The 16,007-nt window shown below is 37.2% G+C and overlaps 1 protein-coding gene across 2 annotated transcripts; it reads right to left on the bottom strand.

The window, feature by feature from the left end:
• Positions 1–799: 799 nt before the first annotated feature.
• On the bottom strand, positions 800–13,325 carry LOC117406572 (transmembrane gamma-carboxyglutamic acid protein 1-like). Of its 2 annotated transcripts, XM_034010664.3 has the most exons (4): positions 13,175–13,325; positions 6,669–6,720; positions 4,660–4,820; positions 800–3,899 (listed from the first exon to the last, which is right to left on the bottom strand). In XM_034010664.3, the coding sequence occupies exons 2-4, from the start codon at positions 6,676–6,678 to the stop codon at positions 3,390–3,392; spliced, it is 681 nt and encodes a 226-aa protein (XP_033866555.1). In that variant the 5' UTR covers positions 6,679–6,720; positions 13,175–13,325; the 3' UTR covers positions 800–3,389. The 2 variants fall into 2 exon arrangements, with proteins under 2 accessions (XP_033866555.1, XP_033866554.1); XM_034010663.3 differs by lacking the exons at positions 6,669–6,720; positions 13,175–13,325 and having other exon boundaries at positions 4,660–4,845.
• Between the last annotated feature and the right edge of the window lie 2,682 nt (positions 13,326–16,007).

Genomic DNA, 16,007 nt, shown 5'->3' with positions numbered 1-16,007 from the left:
GTACAGTATGCTCAAATAATTAATTTACTCTAATACTCTAGTAACTCTTCCCTAATGTTGGCCCCACATTATGTCCCATACACGTTATTTAATGGTCATTTTGAATTTTTTGGACCATGCATCCCTGGTAGCTTTTCTGAATTAAACGTTACATTTCAGAGAATCTGCTTGTTAACGTTTATTTACATCGTACTTTATAGTGCAGTTTGATATTACTATGTTTTGGTTTATATGAGATTTTGTTAAATTGTATTTCAATTTAAGATCTTTATAAGAGAATACCACCAATGACACACTTCCAGCAAGTCTCCAGTTTTGCATTTACAAGAAAGATAATTATAGAAGGTAATGCACAAAAAAGAAAGAATGCACATACTACTAAAGATGGAATCGCCTTCAGAGGGGCTATACTGTCTTTTTGAAAAAGCAAAATTGAAAGGGGGTGCCAATCCCCATCCCTAGAACAACAGCAAATTCTGTAATCTGTAAAAGGAGGCTTACTTTATTACCTAAACTTAATTTTATCCGTTCTCACTAGCCCCTTGCGGGACAGAGCCTTGCTGTCCATGGTGTGCATAATAGCATAGCCAGCAGCAGTCAGTTAGGCAGAGTGGTGTAAATTATTGATGTACTTAGTACCCCCTAAAAGATTTTTGACATGTTCTGAAATAAAGACCTATTCTTAGGACCCAACTACAACACTAAACACAACACTCCAAATCTGGTGAAATTTTGATCACTCATATCATCTTTGAGATAAACAAATACCTACATAAATAAATTATATTTCAGACATCAATGGTTATTGGAATATATTTTATTACAAATTGATCCAAGCAACATTTTTTCTATAAATATTTCAGTTTTTTTGTTGTTTTTTTTTTTTTTAAATACATTTATTACAAATTCAATTTAGTCTATGAAATAAGGCACTTCACAAACATGTCTTTTTTTATGAATGCAACTCACATTGCATTTTAGGGTCATTCATTGATTACAGAAACAAAAAAAAGTTTTGTTATCCAGTATATATGACCAAACTCATATTCCTCCACACCTTACCACATGCCCTCTAAGCTTGACTCGCAAGGAAAATGTCAACTATATGTTAAATCACCTTTGAAATGTAATCCAGTATGAATTAGTAGGGTCAATTCACAAATATTAAACATTATTATACATAAATAGAAGTAAACATGAAATAACTTCAGAAACTTTTGTACATGCCTTCATTTTTTCTCCCCCATTAGTCAGAAATAATTATACAGTCACACTAAAAGCCGCAGTGACTGTTTTAAGATGGAAATTATTATTCCCAGCTGCTCACAGTATCTTCCCCATTTTAAAACTGAACAAAAAACACTTTCATGGCAGAATATATGATAAATATGCACAAACACATTCACCAGAAAAAACAAAAGACAAAACAAAAAACAAATGGGAAAACAATTAATCGATTAACACTCATACACGTTAGCAAAACTTTAACACCAAATTCACCTATAAAAATACAGTATGTCACAAATTTTATACGAGGGTTATTGTACGGCAACCAGGCTTAGAAAAGATCAAATATAGTATGCATTTAACAAAAAATTATTTACTGTTATTTTATATTTTGGTTGTTTTCAAGAACCAGATGTTATGAACAAATTAAATTTGCCCTTTCATAGCGTTTTTTTTTTTTTCCAAACTATAAATTTAAAGTGCTTTATGCTGACGTGCAATCTGGCCACCTGCTTCTCAGCTCAATGTATTAATTTTGTAGAAATCCAGAGTCAAATAATAAATGGCAAGCTTTTCCATTGTAAAATTCCTACACACAGCAGCAGTAGTATCCCCCCCCCCCCCCAAGTTAATAATAATGTTAATAAACATCAATGCACTGGCAACCCTGATCCTGAGAGGTCTACGTAGGTTTTAGAGTACAGCATGGTATTCACTATTTTAAACTCTGGTAGTTATAAATTTTAAGTCTTAGTTTAGAATTGTTACATTTCTGCATGCTTTTAAACACTATTAAAATATTTAACTGAGATCTGGGAAAAGGTCTTAATCTCTGGTGTGTATATGTTTCCTTGGGCCATATTCATAAAGTATTAGCATAGCAAATTTACCAGCTGGATAATGCTTTCTTCTCAGTGCAACCCATGATCTGCAATAACAGTCCTGCATGTCAAATCCTTAGTAATGTGATGCATCTATATAATTTTCTAAATCAACTAGTCATTAGTTGTTTCAATGCAACACAAGGTTATACCAAAGAGTTTTATACTTTATTGACATCTAGGAGTCAGACCCTTCAGACACAATATTAAGACTTCAAGCATTAGCAGCTAATACTATACTATTTTGTAAGGAAACTGAGATTTGGTAGAACTACCAGGACAGTCCATTGCAATAAAGACCAAAACCGGAGGGAAAATCTAGAACATTTAAAATTCAAAATGGCAAATGTTTGGCTTTACCAAATGTATTCTGTAACATAGTTTTACCTTAAAGCTTTCCTTAACTGAAAATAAAACATTTTAGTATATCTGAAACCCAGTACTTGATCTAGAAAAAATGCTCAAGATTCACAAAAGTTATATATGACCTTAACCTGGGTGGGAGGGATTGGCTATACATAAAACATTACCCAATTGTGGTGCAGACTAGAAAGACTAAATACTGCTTGTATTATTTTAATTTCAGCAGTATTTGTCCATTAACAATAGAACACTGTGTCATGTGGTGGGCTAACACCCACTCAAATATTGGAACTGCATTATGCACAAGATGTTCCTGTTTGATTTTAAAAACGTTAGTGGTAAAGTGGGTCTTTTGAACTTTAAAATGTTCAAGGGAGTTATTGGCTACTTCATAGACGTGAATTATAACACAAAACAGCCTATACCTTCCAGTTTAATTTGTTTTAAAGCATGCTCCAGTAGCTGGAATGTCTTTTTTTGACAGTGCTATGCATACAGGCTTTACAATTCATTTCTAGCATAACTTTTACATTTTTTTTTTTTTTATTTTCGATTTGAAAAGTTGTTATTTACAATCTTCAACAGATTACAAAGAGTAGTCACATAACTGAAATACTGGCATTTACATTACATGCAGCTAGCCTTCTTCCCAGGTCACGAATTCAGTTTGTTTCTATATTAAACTCAGCGTAGCACGAGGGAACAAACAGTTCAGGATTCATTTATTTAAAGCCTCTGTGTGACCTTCTTCCAAGGACAGTGATAGACAGCACTTTTCCGTGCTCTACAGTGATCCTGGACTGTGTGGGGAAATGATCATATTCAACAAAAAAAAAATATATATATATATCATTGTTATAATATTAGTGCTGAAATATACTGCCTTTTGGTAATAACACAAACCTTATCAACAGCCAGTTATTTCACATTGCTTACACTCACACTGGTGTTAATTATGTCCTCGTACTGGGGAGGCAGATCTGTATGTGACCCTGCTGTTTCAATCCGAACATCAGCCTGCCCTGTGGCTTCTTCATACGAAGGGGGTGGCTCTCCAATTGACAGTCTCCCCGACGCCAGATCCTCCCCCATGTATGCAGGAGATCCCGCGGTTAGGCCACTGCTTGTGCTCATGTCAGATTGAGGAGAAGTGCCAGGATGGTAGGAGACGTGGCCTCGGTGATCCATGGCTACCAGGGACATGCTTCTGTCAGCCTGGCTCCGGTGATGCCTCCGCTCGCTGAACGTGGTCCCTCTTTGTAACATCTTTCGGGAGTGGCAGTGCCAAATAGCTACCAAGACACCGATTATCACAAGGAGGCCTGCCAGGAGGGGGAGGATAAGGTATACAGAATGGAAGCGATTCCCTTCTACATTGAAACCGTTGTCGCCGTTCAATTCCTTATTGTATTCATACCAAAACTCCCTCTGGAGAAGCAAACAAACAGACAGGCTTCCATTACTATATTGCTAGGGTGCTAAATTATTTCATTCAGTTTAAAGCAATACATGTGTGCGTTATTTTATCAAGAAGAGATGCTTTTTTAAGGCGTCATGAATTACAATGATCAATGAAATAGTACAAATAGGGAGTGAACACAGATTTTGTGTATCGTGTATCATGATTTTTGCTTCAGAAACAGCCTTCACGTTCATCACAAACTGGCTGTGATTTTTACTTGCAGTTATACATTTATGCCTTTGGCTATAGATACAACTTTCACCAGTCAATAACTTTTTCAAAAATGCCTGCTGTTTCAGATATGATCAGAACAAATATCTTTGTACACAAATCCATGGAGAAACAGTTCTTTGCCTTGATCAGTTTAGTGTCTGTAAGCCATATGTCAGGATTATCTATACACTCGGCTATACCAATTTCATAATAAGGGTTACATTTAAATAGACACTTGAAATGTGCCAATACGCCAGACCACAATACAATCCTAGAGAGTAATTCATCAGAGTGATTAATAGGATGATATAGAAAGTTATTTTTTTAACCTCCCCAGATTTCCTTTATGCAATTACAATTGGTCGAAGCTTGATCAGTTTTCTTACAGCTCAAGTCTGACACCAAATAATAAAATGAAATTGGACAGGTGCTTATTTATTGCACTTTTTCTTCTTTCCTTTACAGCTTGCTCTGATACAATGCCTCCAGCTACTGGAAATCATAAATACTCACTGTTTTTTCATCATTTTCAAATGCCTCCCTTGCTTCCTCATAGGAGCAGGTTTCCTCCCGACATTCCCGCTCAATGTTCCCCTGTTTTATTTCTTCAAGCAGGCCGTTTGCTCTTGGGAACCTTTTCAGAACTGAGTTGGCTTGGTTTGGTGACAGGAAAACTGAGAACATAAAAAAGTACATGTGACGCGGTTACATGGTTACAGCTCGGTTAACAATATATCATTACCAAAGCCAAAGAGAGGCTGCACACCAATTCCACAAGATTAGAAAATCGAACTGGTCTTCAGAGCTTTCTGCATTGCATGTATAGTTAAACAGAACAAGGGTGATAATAGTAAAATCAGATGAAAGATTAATGCTAATGTACCATGTTACCACTCACATGACTCAGGGGAATTACTGCAGTAGCTTTCCACACAGTAGCTAACATTTTGAAGGGATTATTTCAGATTTAAAAGCGCAGGTTTTCTTTCTGAATTCCAGTGAATCCATAGAAATGTTGTTCCCCTTACAATTGTATAATGTGTATATTCCAACATTGGAAAAGCATATAAATGTTCTTTTGGGCTGGCCGTGGAGTTAATGCATGTTAGTTAAAGTAATCCCAAGCACGTTGCTTTCTCAGGCTCATGACCATTTGAGAGAGAATATTCCTGTATGTGCGGTGCCCCTGAAACCATCCCACATACCCCATTTTGAGATTCACTGTCCGAGTACATAGACAAGTGCTGTGAAAAAAGAACATATATATTCTGTCAAAACATCACTTCTGCCTTGACTTGAACAACTAATCTAACTACCAACGTGCTTCTTTATTTTTTGTACGGTGGATGGTTAAGGGTAAAGTTGAGAATCAGAGTGGCAATCACATGAAAATCAGAAACTGGGAGGTAAAACTTTCTAGTTTTTCTTATATTGTGTAGATGGAGATCAAAGCGTCTTTAATGGGAAAGTGCACCGTTTAGCCCTAATCCTTTAACTACATCACATTATAGTCAAAAATGAATTTGAATACACTTACTCAGTTCTTTTTGTCTTTAGCGAGAAACTACATACATAAAAGTGGTGTTTATACTTGCATAACTGAAATTGTCACAGACTCACAGCCACCAATTGAAATGTATGCAACATCAGGAACAATACAGTTCACAAGAAAATGCTTCACTATTTTTTAAATGGTCTGAGGCCCAATTTCTGCCTATTATATGTTTATGTGAGCTGCAAAACAAATAAAGTGCTTTTCCAGATCTCTAAAAAATTATAGGCTACCTTGTTTCTTTTTTTCACCCAATATTTCTGCTCAGCCTCACCGTTGCTAAACCATGGCAGTTAACAGTTCATTTTGTAGAGCAGTGGTTGTCTCGAATTTCTCATAATTGTTGGCCTTTATTGAAGGGGAACACACACACTTGATCATAACCAATACAAAACTACTACACTAAACAACAGACAGTATAAATTACTGCAAACATGTGGAACAGCAGTGAATAAAAACAACTCTCTCTCTCTCCATTATTTCACTAAACAACATCCCTACACAAGAAAATAGATTATTTTCTTATTATTTTGTCTCTAATGTATTTTGTATTTACTACTTTTATTTTTTGTCAGTAACCTGCAAATAAAACCCAATAAAAAGATAACAAAAAAAAATTAACAAACCACAAATTGTACTATCCTAATTATATATTAGCAAAGATTTGAGGAGAATGGCTCCCTGATAACAAATTACTATAGGTCTATCCATACTACAATAAATGAATTGAAGGGTCAAACCATATTGTTTATTTGCAACAATTACACCAGCAGTTTAGCTGACCCAGCCCAGGTTCTAGAAGATGATTAAAGTATTTACTTAGCGTACTGTATCTATTTATCTTTTTAAATATGCAATAGAAAAAGGATGAAAAGTACCCTTAAAACTGAGAGCGACTTACATTTGACACTCGCAGTAAAATCGGAAGCCTTTTATATAAAATTATTCAGTTTAACATTAAAGTACATACCACTTCCCATGATTTTCTGCCACTCAGGTCAAGAGAATGATGGATGCTGAGTCTGAAAAGCAAATGGAAACTTGGGTCAATTCAATTGATCGATTTAAGTTACATAGGCGGAGCCCAAATTCACTTGAGTGCTTCCAGAAACCATTTTCAGACACATGTAATGACTTGCAGTCAATATATACAAATTCATTTGATATTTATTTGGTTAACAAACATGAACTACATGTAGTATGACTCACTGCTTTCTTATATATATTATTTTTAAATCTTTAAAAGAGACAATATTATTTATTTCTTAGCAGATGTCCTTATCCAGGGCGAATTACAATTGTTATAGGATATCACATTATTTTTACATACAATTACATTATTTTTACATACAATTACCCATTTATACAGTTGGGTTTTTTACTGGAGCAATCTAGGTAAAGTACCTTGCTCAAGGGTACAGCAGCAGTGTCCCCCATCTGGGATTGAACCCATGACCCTCCGGTCAAGAGTCCAGAGCCCTAACCACTACTCCACACTGCTGCCCCAGTATCATGTCCATATACAGTTATGGCAAAAAATGTTTTGCATCACCTAGCCTAGTATTTTAGGATTAAGACTTTTTTATTTATTAGTAATTCATGTTAGATTTCAAAATGTAAAATTTTTCAATCTCTGTCTTATGAACATATAGTAGTACAGTATTTCGTTAGTATATGGATAACAACAAAGCGGTATGTAATTCAATATGTTAATGTAACATTATTCAGCAGGTTTCACTCAACTTTATGAAGCAAAATGTGTTAATTCTATAGGGTGATGCAAAACTTTTGGCCACAGCTGTACATTAAAACAATTTGTGTAAGATGTATCAGACCTTCTGTGCCATTTACTGTCTTTCAGGATCACTTGAAATAACTACAAGTCATTTTTCGGCTGTTTTGGGCAATTCTGATCTATCCGGAATTAGCGTCTTCATTCTTTCTGGTCAGATAGTAGCAGATGCACCGCAATAAAAGTTATAGCTATTATTCTCACGCAGACAGTTGCTGCTCTGGTTGCTAGGCTACAGAATAGGATGCAGTCTGCCTGGTGTCACGTGCAGCAGTGTCATCTGGGATGAATGAACTCAATAGGTTTTAGACAATACCAGAACCTCATCTCACAACCAGAGTGATCTTGGTATTGGTGTTTGGTTGTCATCTCAAACCCTTTTCCTCACCTGAAGCCTGGCCATGGCAAGATGTCATTCTGGCATTTTGCTAAGGCTATTTATTCATTCATTTTTTTTATGTTATGGTAACATTACTGCAATAACACACACAAAAAAAAAAAAACAGACACACGTTGGAATTGTTCAAATATTGACCAAAAGAATGCATGTACAGCACTATGAAGTTAAAACTATGATATTGGACTTTTAACAGATATATTAAAAGGTCAGATCTTATTCTTCCATTAAACATAGTGTAAATGATTCATTAATGCTTTTGGGGGGAGGAGAGGTAATTATAAATTACTATAAGTACAGATAAAATATGATTGTTATGGATTTTTTTTAGGGGAAGCTTTTGTACAGTTAGTACACTAGTATTTAATAATAATAATTATAATAACAATAATAATTAGGGGTGGGAAAACTGTATGTCGATATCGTGCATGTATTTCAATATCTTTATCAAAGTCTTCCAAAACATAGAAAAACATAATAACACAATTGCAATATCAAACTGCATCTCATGAGATGGTGCGGGCCTGTACAGTCACGTGACCAAACGTGTCATTGAACAACACAGTATGATATACTGCATCCCCTTCCTTTATCAACGGAAAGTTGGAAGTGAAACTTCTTGTGTTTAAAATAAAAATATCTCAATAACGTATTATGTACTATTAACGTATTAAATAGTAATCCATCCCCTGTATTTTGATGCTATGCATGTCCAGATCTGACACAAGAAAAGGAAAATAGAATATGGTACACGAGTACAGCGAGTGACATCTTTCCACTGTAGATGTTTAACAATTAGATTTGTGTGAAACTGATAATGTTTTTATTATTATTATTATTTCAGCATGCATAAAAAATAAAATTGTGAATCTACTCCAGTGAACAACATAATGTGCAGAATAAGGGCGGAGGAATAAAATGAATTGCTCTGTATTTTAATGAATGCTCTTATAATGCAAACACATGATTAATCATCGCAATCATTACTCATTTTGTTTGACTAGATTAGCGAGGGTGAAGTCTTTGTTTTATGATTGAGACTTGCTGCCTGTTATACAACAGTTCCTGTTGTAGCTACAACCTCCAAGCAACGATGGTAAAGCGATCATCACTGTCGTTTTAGGAATGTATAGGTAAAAAAAATAGTTGAGCTTATTTTGTCATTATGATTTTTCCTTGATTAACTTATGAAACAGATGGTTTAATGACACTAACTACATCATTAAAGGCAAGCGGACCACTCAGAAAGAAAACCAGACAACCAGAAACCTTAACTATCCATTCTGGTGTATTTAGAAGAATTTGACATTTCCATTTGAAGTAAGTGGGTTACTTCAGGTTTGATATTCAGACAGTGCGTGTTTGACTGGTAGTAGTTGAGTTGGGGGTTTTGTCGAGTTCAGGGCTGTGCGGTTTGCAAGGAGCCTCGCAGCGAATCACATTAAAGAAGTAAAATACATATTCATGACTATAAATCAGAACACAGCCAAACTGCCAATCAAATCGACTGGTCAGCCAAAACGCTTGAGCTGCAACCCTCTGAACTACACATTGGTTATGATGTGCTGACAACTCACGCAGCTGAACTCTCACCAACCTGCTTAATAGCTATGAGATACTGCACTCCCTCAGAAAAAGTGTTTTAATAGTCATGAGATACTGCACCCCCTCAGAAAAGGTGTTTTAATAGCTATGAGCTACTGCATCCTCTCAGAAAAGGTGTTTTAATAGCTATGAGATACTGCACCTCCTTTCATTACCAACAGTGTGAAAAAGCAGGAAGCGGAACAACCTATTTATTAATAAAACATCATATTTTATTAAACAAACAGCTAAATGTGAATATTAATATAATAAAGTAGGGGTGCACAATTGCACGTGATGCCGTTTCTCATAGATATAGCTATGCAAAGGTGAACCCCATGTACGTCACATAACGTGCGCATGCGTGGTAAAGCCAACCGTGCTGAAGGGATGCACTATCTCATGGGGTGTAGTTTCTCATGCTACACCGGGGCTTGCCGGGGCCCAGCCCCAAAACCTCTGGGCGTGCAGAGTCATAGCGCCGGTGTAGGATACAATAGCTCCCAGCCATACAAAAGTTCCCAGGTCGACTTCCGGGTTTAGTTTTAGTAGTTATTTTCAAATAAGAAAGGAATTCAATTGCATATTTGATTTGGCGTTGTTTTAAAATCATAAATAACTAACCTATGTGTTGATTATTAAGTAAAATAATTTGAATAGGAGCGAGTTGTTAATTTGAGTTTACCGTTAAGGTGACGTCATAAACAGGCACCAGGAAGCTGGGCCTGAGAAGATGTGCGCGCTCTGAAAACGTAAAACATTAAAAACGACCAAAGAAACTTTACCACTGTCATTTAACACATAAAAACAAAGATAATATGTGTATACATATCATATCCTTACCAGATGTAAAAAACATGATCACATCACCCCCCGTCTTGCCCAGCTGCACTGGCTACCTGTAAAGTTCAGGATTATTTTCAAAACTCTCCTGCTCACCTACAATGCCCTTCAACACACAGGTCCCGAGTTGACCCACTATGTCCCTGCCCACAAGCTGAGGTCCTCCAACTCTGGCCTGCTTGTTATCCTCAAGCAAAAGTGCACCACACTTGGAGAATGCTCGTTTAGCTTCATGGCTCCGACTCTTTGGAACTCTCTCCCAGCTTTGGTGCATGATGCTCCCACCGTCGCTCACTTTAAATCAACTCTCAAGACCAACTTGTTCTCTCTTGCTTTCCATGCTCTTAAGCCTGATATCTGCTATTAGCTGCTGTGTTGCTGCTACTATTTCATTATTATTATTATTATTTATTTCTTAGCATCACGCTAGATAGGAGGCTGTGTGGTCTAGTGGTTAAAGAAAAGGGCTTGTAACCAAGAGGTCCCCAGTTCAAATCCCACCTCAGCCACTGACTCATTGTGTGACACCCTGAGCAAATCACTTAACTTCCTTGTGCTCCGTCTTTCGGGTGAGACGTAGTTTTAAGTGACTCTGCAGGTGATGCATAGTTCACACACCCTAGACTCTGTAAGTCGCCTTGGATAAAGGCGTCTGCTAAATAAACAAATAATAATAATAATTAAAATAAGAATGTAAAGAAGCTGTTGTTTTCAGTGGTGTACCACTTGTGCAATTCTTCCCTAGTATGGAAGTACAGTACACTGAAAGAACAAAATATTAGCAATACTTTTTCATACACTAGAATACCCCAATTACTTCTAGGGGGGGGGGGGGGAAATGTTGATCCTTGTAGCAGGGCGATTGCCCTGCACGTGTGTTTAGTGTTGGTATAATTTGTATGGGGAAATGGGTTTGTTGTGGAGTTGATTTGTTTAATTACATTTGTTTCCAGACGGGCGCTCGATTGAGACTTGCTGCCTGTTAGGTTTGGTTGAGGGGAAGGGCAGCAAGTGATTGGCTGTGCTGGACCTCAATCAGCAGGTGGGTGGGTCTTGACCGAGTGTCCGTCAGTTTAAAAGCATCTGCGGGAGATGGTTCGAGGCGACTGTAACGCCATGCCAGAGGGGAGCGGCGTATACTCGGGAGGAGAGGGTCAGCTCTGCAGGAACGACAGCTACGCAACCCTGAGACTGCAAGCGGTGCTTGTGAAGGCAATGCCCAGCCAAGGCCGTATGAAGCAGCACGAGTCATTGTATGAATACCGGCTCATGAGTAGGTTAGTTAGGGGATTGTGATCCCATGTGATGTATAGCGAGGGTTCCGTTGTGTAGCCGGTTCCTGGAGCGGGACGCCTCGTTTTAAGGCTAGCGCTCGCCCTTGGGGGCACCTTTTATTTGTAGTTTTTGTACTGTGTTTTATTTTTCCTTTTGTACAGCTTGCTGTATGTGTCCTCTGTGCATTACCATGGCTGGTAACGTCACATGACCACCATTTACTTTCTTTTCTGTTTGTATTAATAAATCCTGCGCGCCTGTGCCGGCGTTTCAACTCCACCCCCAGTTGTCTCTCTGTGTTGTAAACAGCGGCTATCCACGCACGTGACGTGAGACCAAAGTGGGCCAAAAGTGGGCTGGCAGTAGGGTTCCTAAAGCTAATTTTAAAAAGAGAAATGTCACCAATGCATGCTGATAAAGATCTACAAAACAACTATTGTTGTAATTATAGACACAACAAGGAATTCTAGTTTAAAATTTAACAGAATATGTGGCTGTGTGGGACACTGAAGGTTTTTTGTTTGTTTATATACCGGCATCTTATTTCGATGACATTTAAATGATAAAAACAATGTTACAAATTTCTCAAATGTTCTGCTTTTACAAAATCTGCCGACGAGAATCACAATCAAGCACACACTTTAAATATAGCATACATTTTCTTTACTTATTCAAACTTTGGAATTGTGACCTTGTTCAAAATGAATGGTTCCATCCAGAGTCAAATGACCAGATGAATAGGAAGGGTGTCCTCTGAATAACAACAACACGCTGAAGCAGCAAGAACGTGTTGGCCGAACTAGTTCAATACAGAGGACCGATTGTAAAACTACGACAATAAGCTTTTGTTAATCGTGAAAACACAGTAGCGCTCAGTAATACTGTAGACATTTCTTGATTTTACTCTTACAGGTATCCGTATTCACGGTTTTTGTAATGGCACTTATTTGAAATCGTTCTCACCCACTTACTGTACTTACTACGTGCTCTAAATTGACTTTAATCATATATATATTAGTCGAACTCGCTCTTAAATGTAATTATTTACTGTATTGTTTATTTTGCTTTTATTTGAATTTGATCTTATTTGCTACTGATTTTATTGTACTTTATAACTGCGCTTTAATGTGATATTCTGTAATGTGATATTTTATAATGTGATATTTCGTACTGTGATTTTGTAACAACTGTAAGTCGCCCTGGATAAGGGCGTCTGCTAATAATAATAATAATAATAATAATAATAATAATAATAATAATAATAATAATAATTTTATATTTTACGATACTGTATTAATCCAATAAGAATACACCAATGTAACTGAAAATCAAAATGAATATATTCATCATTTTCAATATCAGTGTACGGCATTTTCTTTCGTTCTTAACATTGACGTGATATTATAAAGACACACACACAGAGCGGGGGTGGCTGACAAAGACTTCTGATATTATAAAACAACATATATATTTGCCGATATACCGCGCCGTTTAACACAACGTGTTATCTTCCGGCAAATGTTATGCTTATTTTAGATTTCCATAAAATAAAATATATTTTTTTTTAGTAGAAAGTTTACTTTACCTCTTTTGTCTGTTGTCTCTTTTCCAGTTTAGTCCCCTCCCCAGTTCACAACAAACGCCACGCATGCTCACACCACCACGACTCTGACTGGGTGTAATGCCTTTGGATTCCTGGGAACTGTTCTGTTACCCAGAGCTTGCTGCGCCGGCTGCTCTTGGCTGCTGTCTTTCTGACGTCACACGTCTAGAGAAACGCCATCTCCAAACCCTGCAGCGCAGCACAGTGAAGCGCTTGAAAACACAGCGCAACATTCCCTAATAACACTTGCAATGCAGTATAACTTCAAAGACATGACTTTAAGGATATGGCATTCTTATTTATTGATTTTATTTTGTTTTATTTTACTTTATTATTTATTTGATCACCAATTGCCAACACACTCATTACATTGTGCGTGTGTGGAGATTAGATAAAGGGGTATTTAGAATAAACTACGAGGCACTTTTTTACAAAGAGAATTGTGGGATTCTTGAACCAACTACCCAGTAACGTTGTTGAAGCTGCCACCCTGGGATCCTTCAAGAAACAACTTGATTCTAGAAACAATAAGATACTAACAGCCAGTCGGGCAAGACTGACCGAATGGCATCTCGTTTGTAACCTTTCTTATGTTCTTATAATAATATGTCGTTCGACTCCAAGGGGGCTGCAGTAATTATGGTGGTTATTTGCATTACAATTAGCAGGTCACTCGTGATCTCTGCATCGACTCCGTGGTTCACAGCCGCAGCCAGTCTCATGCAGTATCTTTTCAGAGCTGCGCTGGGCTGTGCAGAATCTGCACAGATTTTTGTGGGTGAAGTTGAGTGAGGTCACGCAGCAGCCCTCGAAGAACGCGCATCTCCGCGATTCTGTGCAGAACTGCTTCAATCTGCGCTTTAAGAACACGAGAATCTTGCATATTTGACTGGCGGCCATTCGGGGTGATGCAGTTAATATGCAGGAAACCCCAACCAAACTTTTCTGGTATATTATCATGAAATGTTATAAAACATTTAATTTGTATTAGAAAGTTGTATGTATGGGATAGCTGGATACACTTCTGTGGGCGCTGTACACATCACGCGTCAATAATTATTGAAATTTCTCGGCATACAGTTATGATCCACATTAATAACGAAAAAATAATAGTCAATTGCCACAATTCTAACTTGTTTGTTCGCCTTGATGCCATTGTTGACAGGTCTGGTCACCATGGAAATGGCGATGGAAACCCTGTCAAAACCGCTTGGGTTGGAAGAATATTTCTGGTTTTGGGATATTGGCGAGGGAAAGAACATGTTAACAAGGTCATTTCTAATCAGATTGTTTTAGGCTTGTTAAGAAGACAAGGTTGGTATCGTGAGGTCGTTTCTAGTAAAATGGTTACATAGTTAAATGGTTTGACTGTAGAGTTCTATGCTCTAGTAATGTAATGTCAAGTAACTCCAGACACCTCTCAACGCGCTTACTTTTGAGGGGCATTTTATAGTGTATTTTTAAAACAGTAACTGTTTGAACTGGATGTCCACTATTTTATTCATTGGTGTCAAATGCAGGTATATTTTGTAATTATGAATACATTGCCATTACATAAATTAATTTATAACACATGTGTTTTGTATAATTGCTGTCAGTTTATCTTGAATACATAAGAACCATTTCATTACATAGAAACACTAAGCAATATCTATGGCACAGGGTTTTTGACACACGCTATGCATGGTTTTAGAATATGAGGGTCAGAGGGCTACCTGTGATTTCATAGTCAATACATGGAAAAATAGAACAAATAACTTGAAATACTGGAAATGATCACAACCCTTCTTTTGATATGTGCTTGGAGTACATATCTCCACCACCCATACATACACAGCCTACATTCACCAAACCTTACCTGTAGCACATCAAGGGGAAGCAACTGAAATAACACCTTCTCAACCTCAGTCTGTTACTTGGTAACAGTTAAGCACCTACAATATGCAGTGTTTTTTAAATTTGTTTTGGATCTCATATCTGCATTTTAGTTTTAAATAGTGGGATCAAAATACTGAATTTTTAGGCCGTTCAACAGAATAGAACAATCCACTGGAGATACTATTTTAATTGCATCCTGTGCTGTGACCGGTTCTACAAACACAGGATATCCTGTTGCAAAATTAAGTTGTTGTGTACTCCATGTACAATTTTCTCTAGATATTTACAGGAAATCAGGTCTGGGTGGTAGAATGAGCTTTGCCAGTCTCTCAAAACACATCTATGCTTGGTATTCATACTGAAATTGAAAGTACAATGGTGGAAAATATAACACACACACACACGCAATAGTCTCTTTAGCGTCCAGTAGTAAACGTCGCCTAAATTTGTGTTCAGGAAGTTGTGAATTAAGTAAACACAGAGCGAGGTCTAGGGGTATCTGAACCCCTGAATTAAAAATGTGACTGATATATATTTTTTGAGGGGATATTCTTTGCTTGTAACCTGAATTATGCAACAGGCAAACATATTCATGTTTCACAAGATGTAATTGTTCAACATTGTTTGATTTGTTTGGAATGTCATTTTTCCCCCACCGCTATGTACAGGATTAAGCTAAGGTACACTGATTACTGCTTGCCAGTCACAGTCACAAGTGTGGCAACTACAAGCAGGACATATGCAAATTATGGGGGTTTATAGGGTTCACTAAATTCAGATGTGTAAAATTGAGAAAATCAATTGGTATCCCACAATTCCCCCCCCCCCCCCCCCCCCAAACCTAACAAATATGTTTAGTATTTTATCCTAAAAGCAATAAGGTTGGGGCTCAATTATATTATGTATATGTCTATCAATTCAGTTAAAGGTCTTTGCA

This window comes from Acipenser ruthenus, chromosome 8 (assembly GCF_902713425.1).
Source record: "Acipenser ruthenus chromosome 8, fAciRut3.2 maternal haplotype, whole genome shotgun sequence".
NCBI lineage: Eukaryota > Metazoa > Chordata > Actinopteri > Acipenseriformes > Acipenseridae > Acipenser > Acipenser ruthenus.
This window is presented reverse-complemented; position numbering and strand designations above follow the sequence as displayed.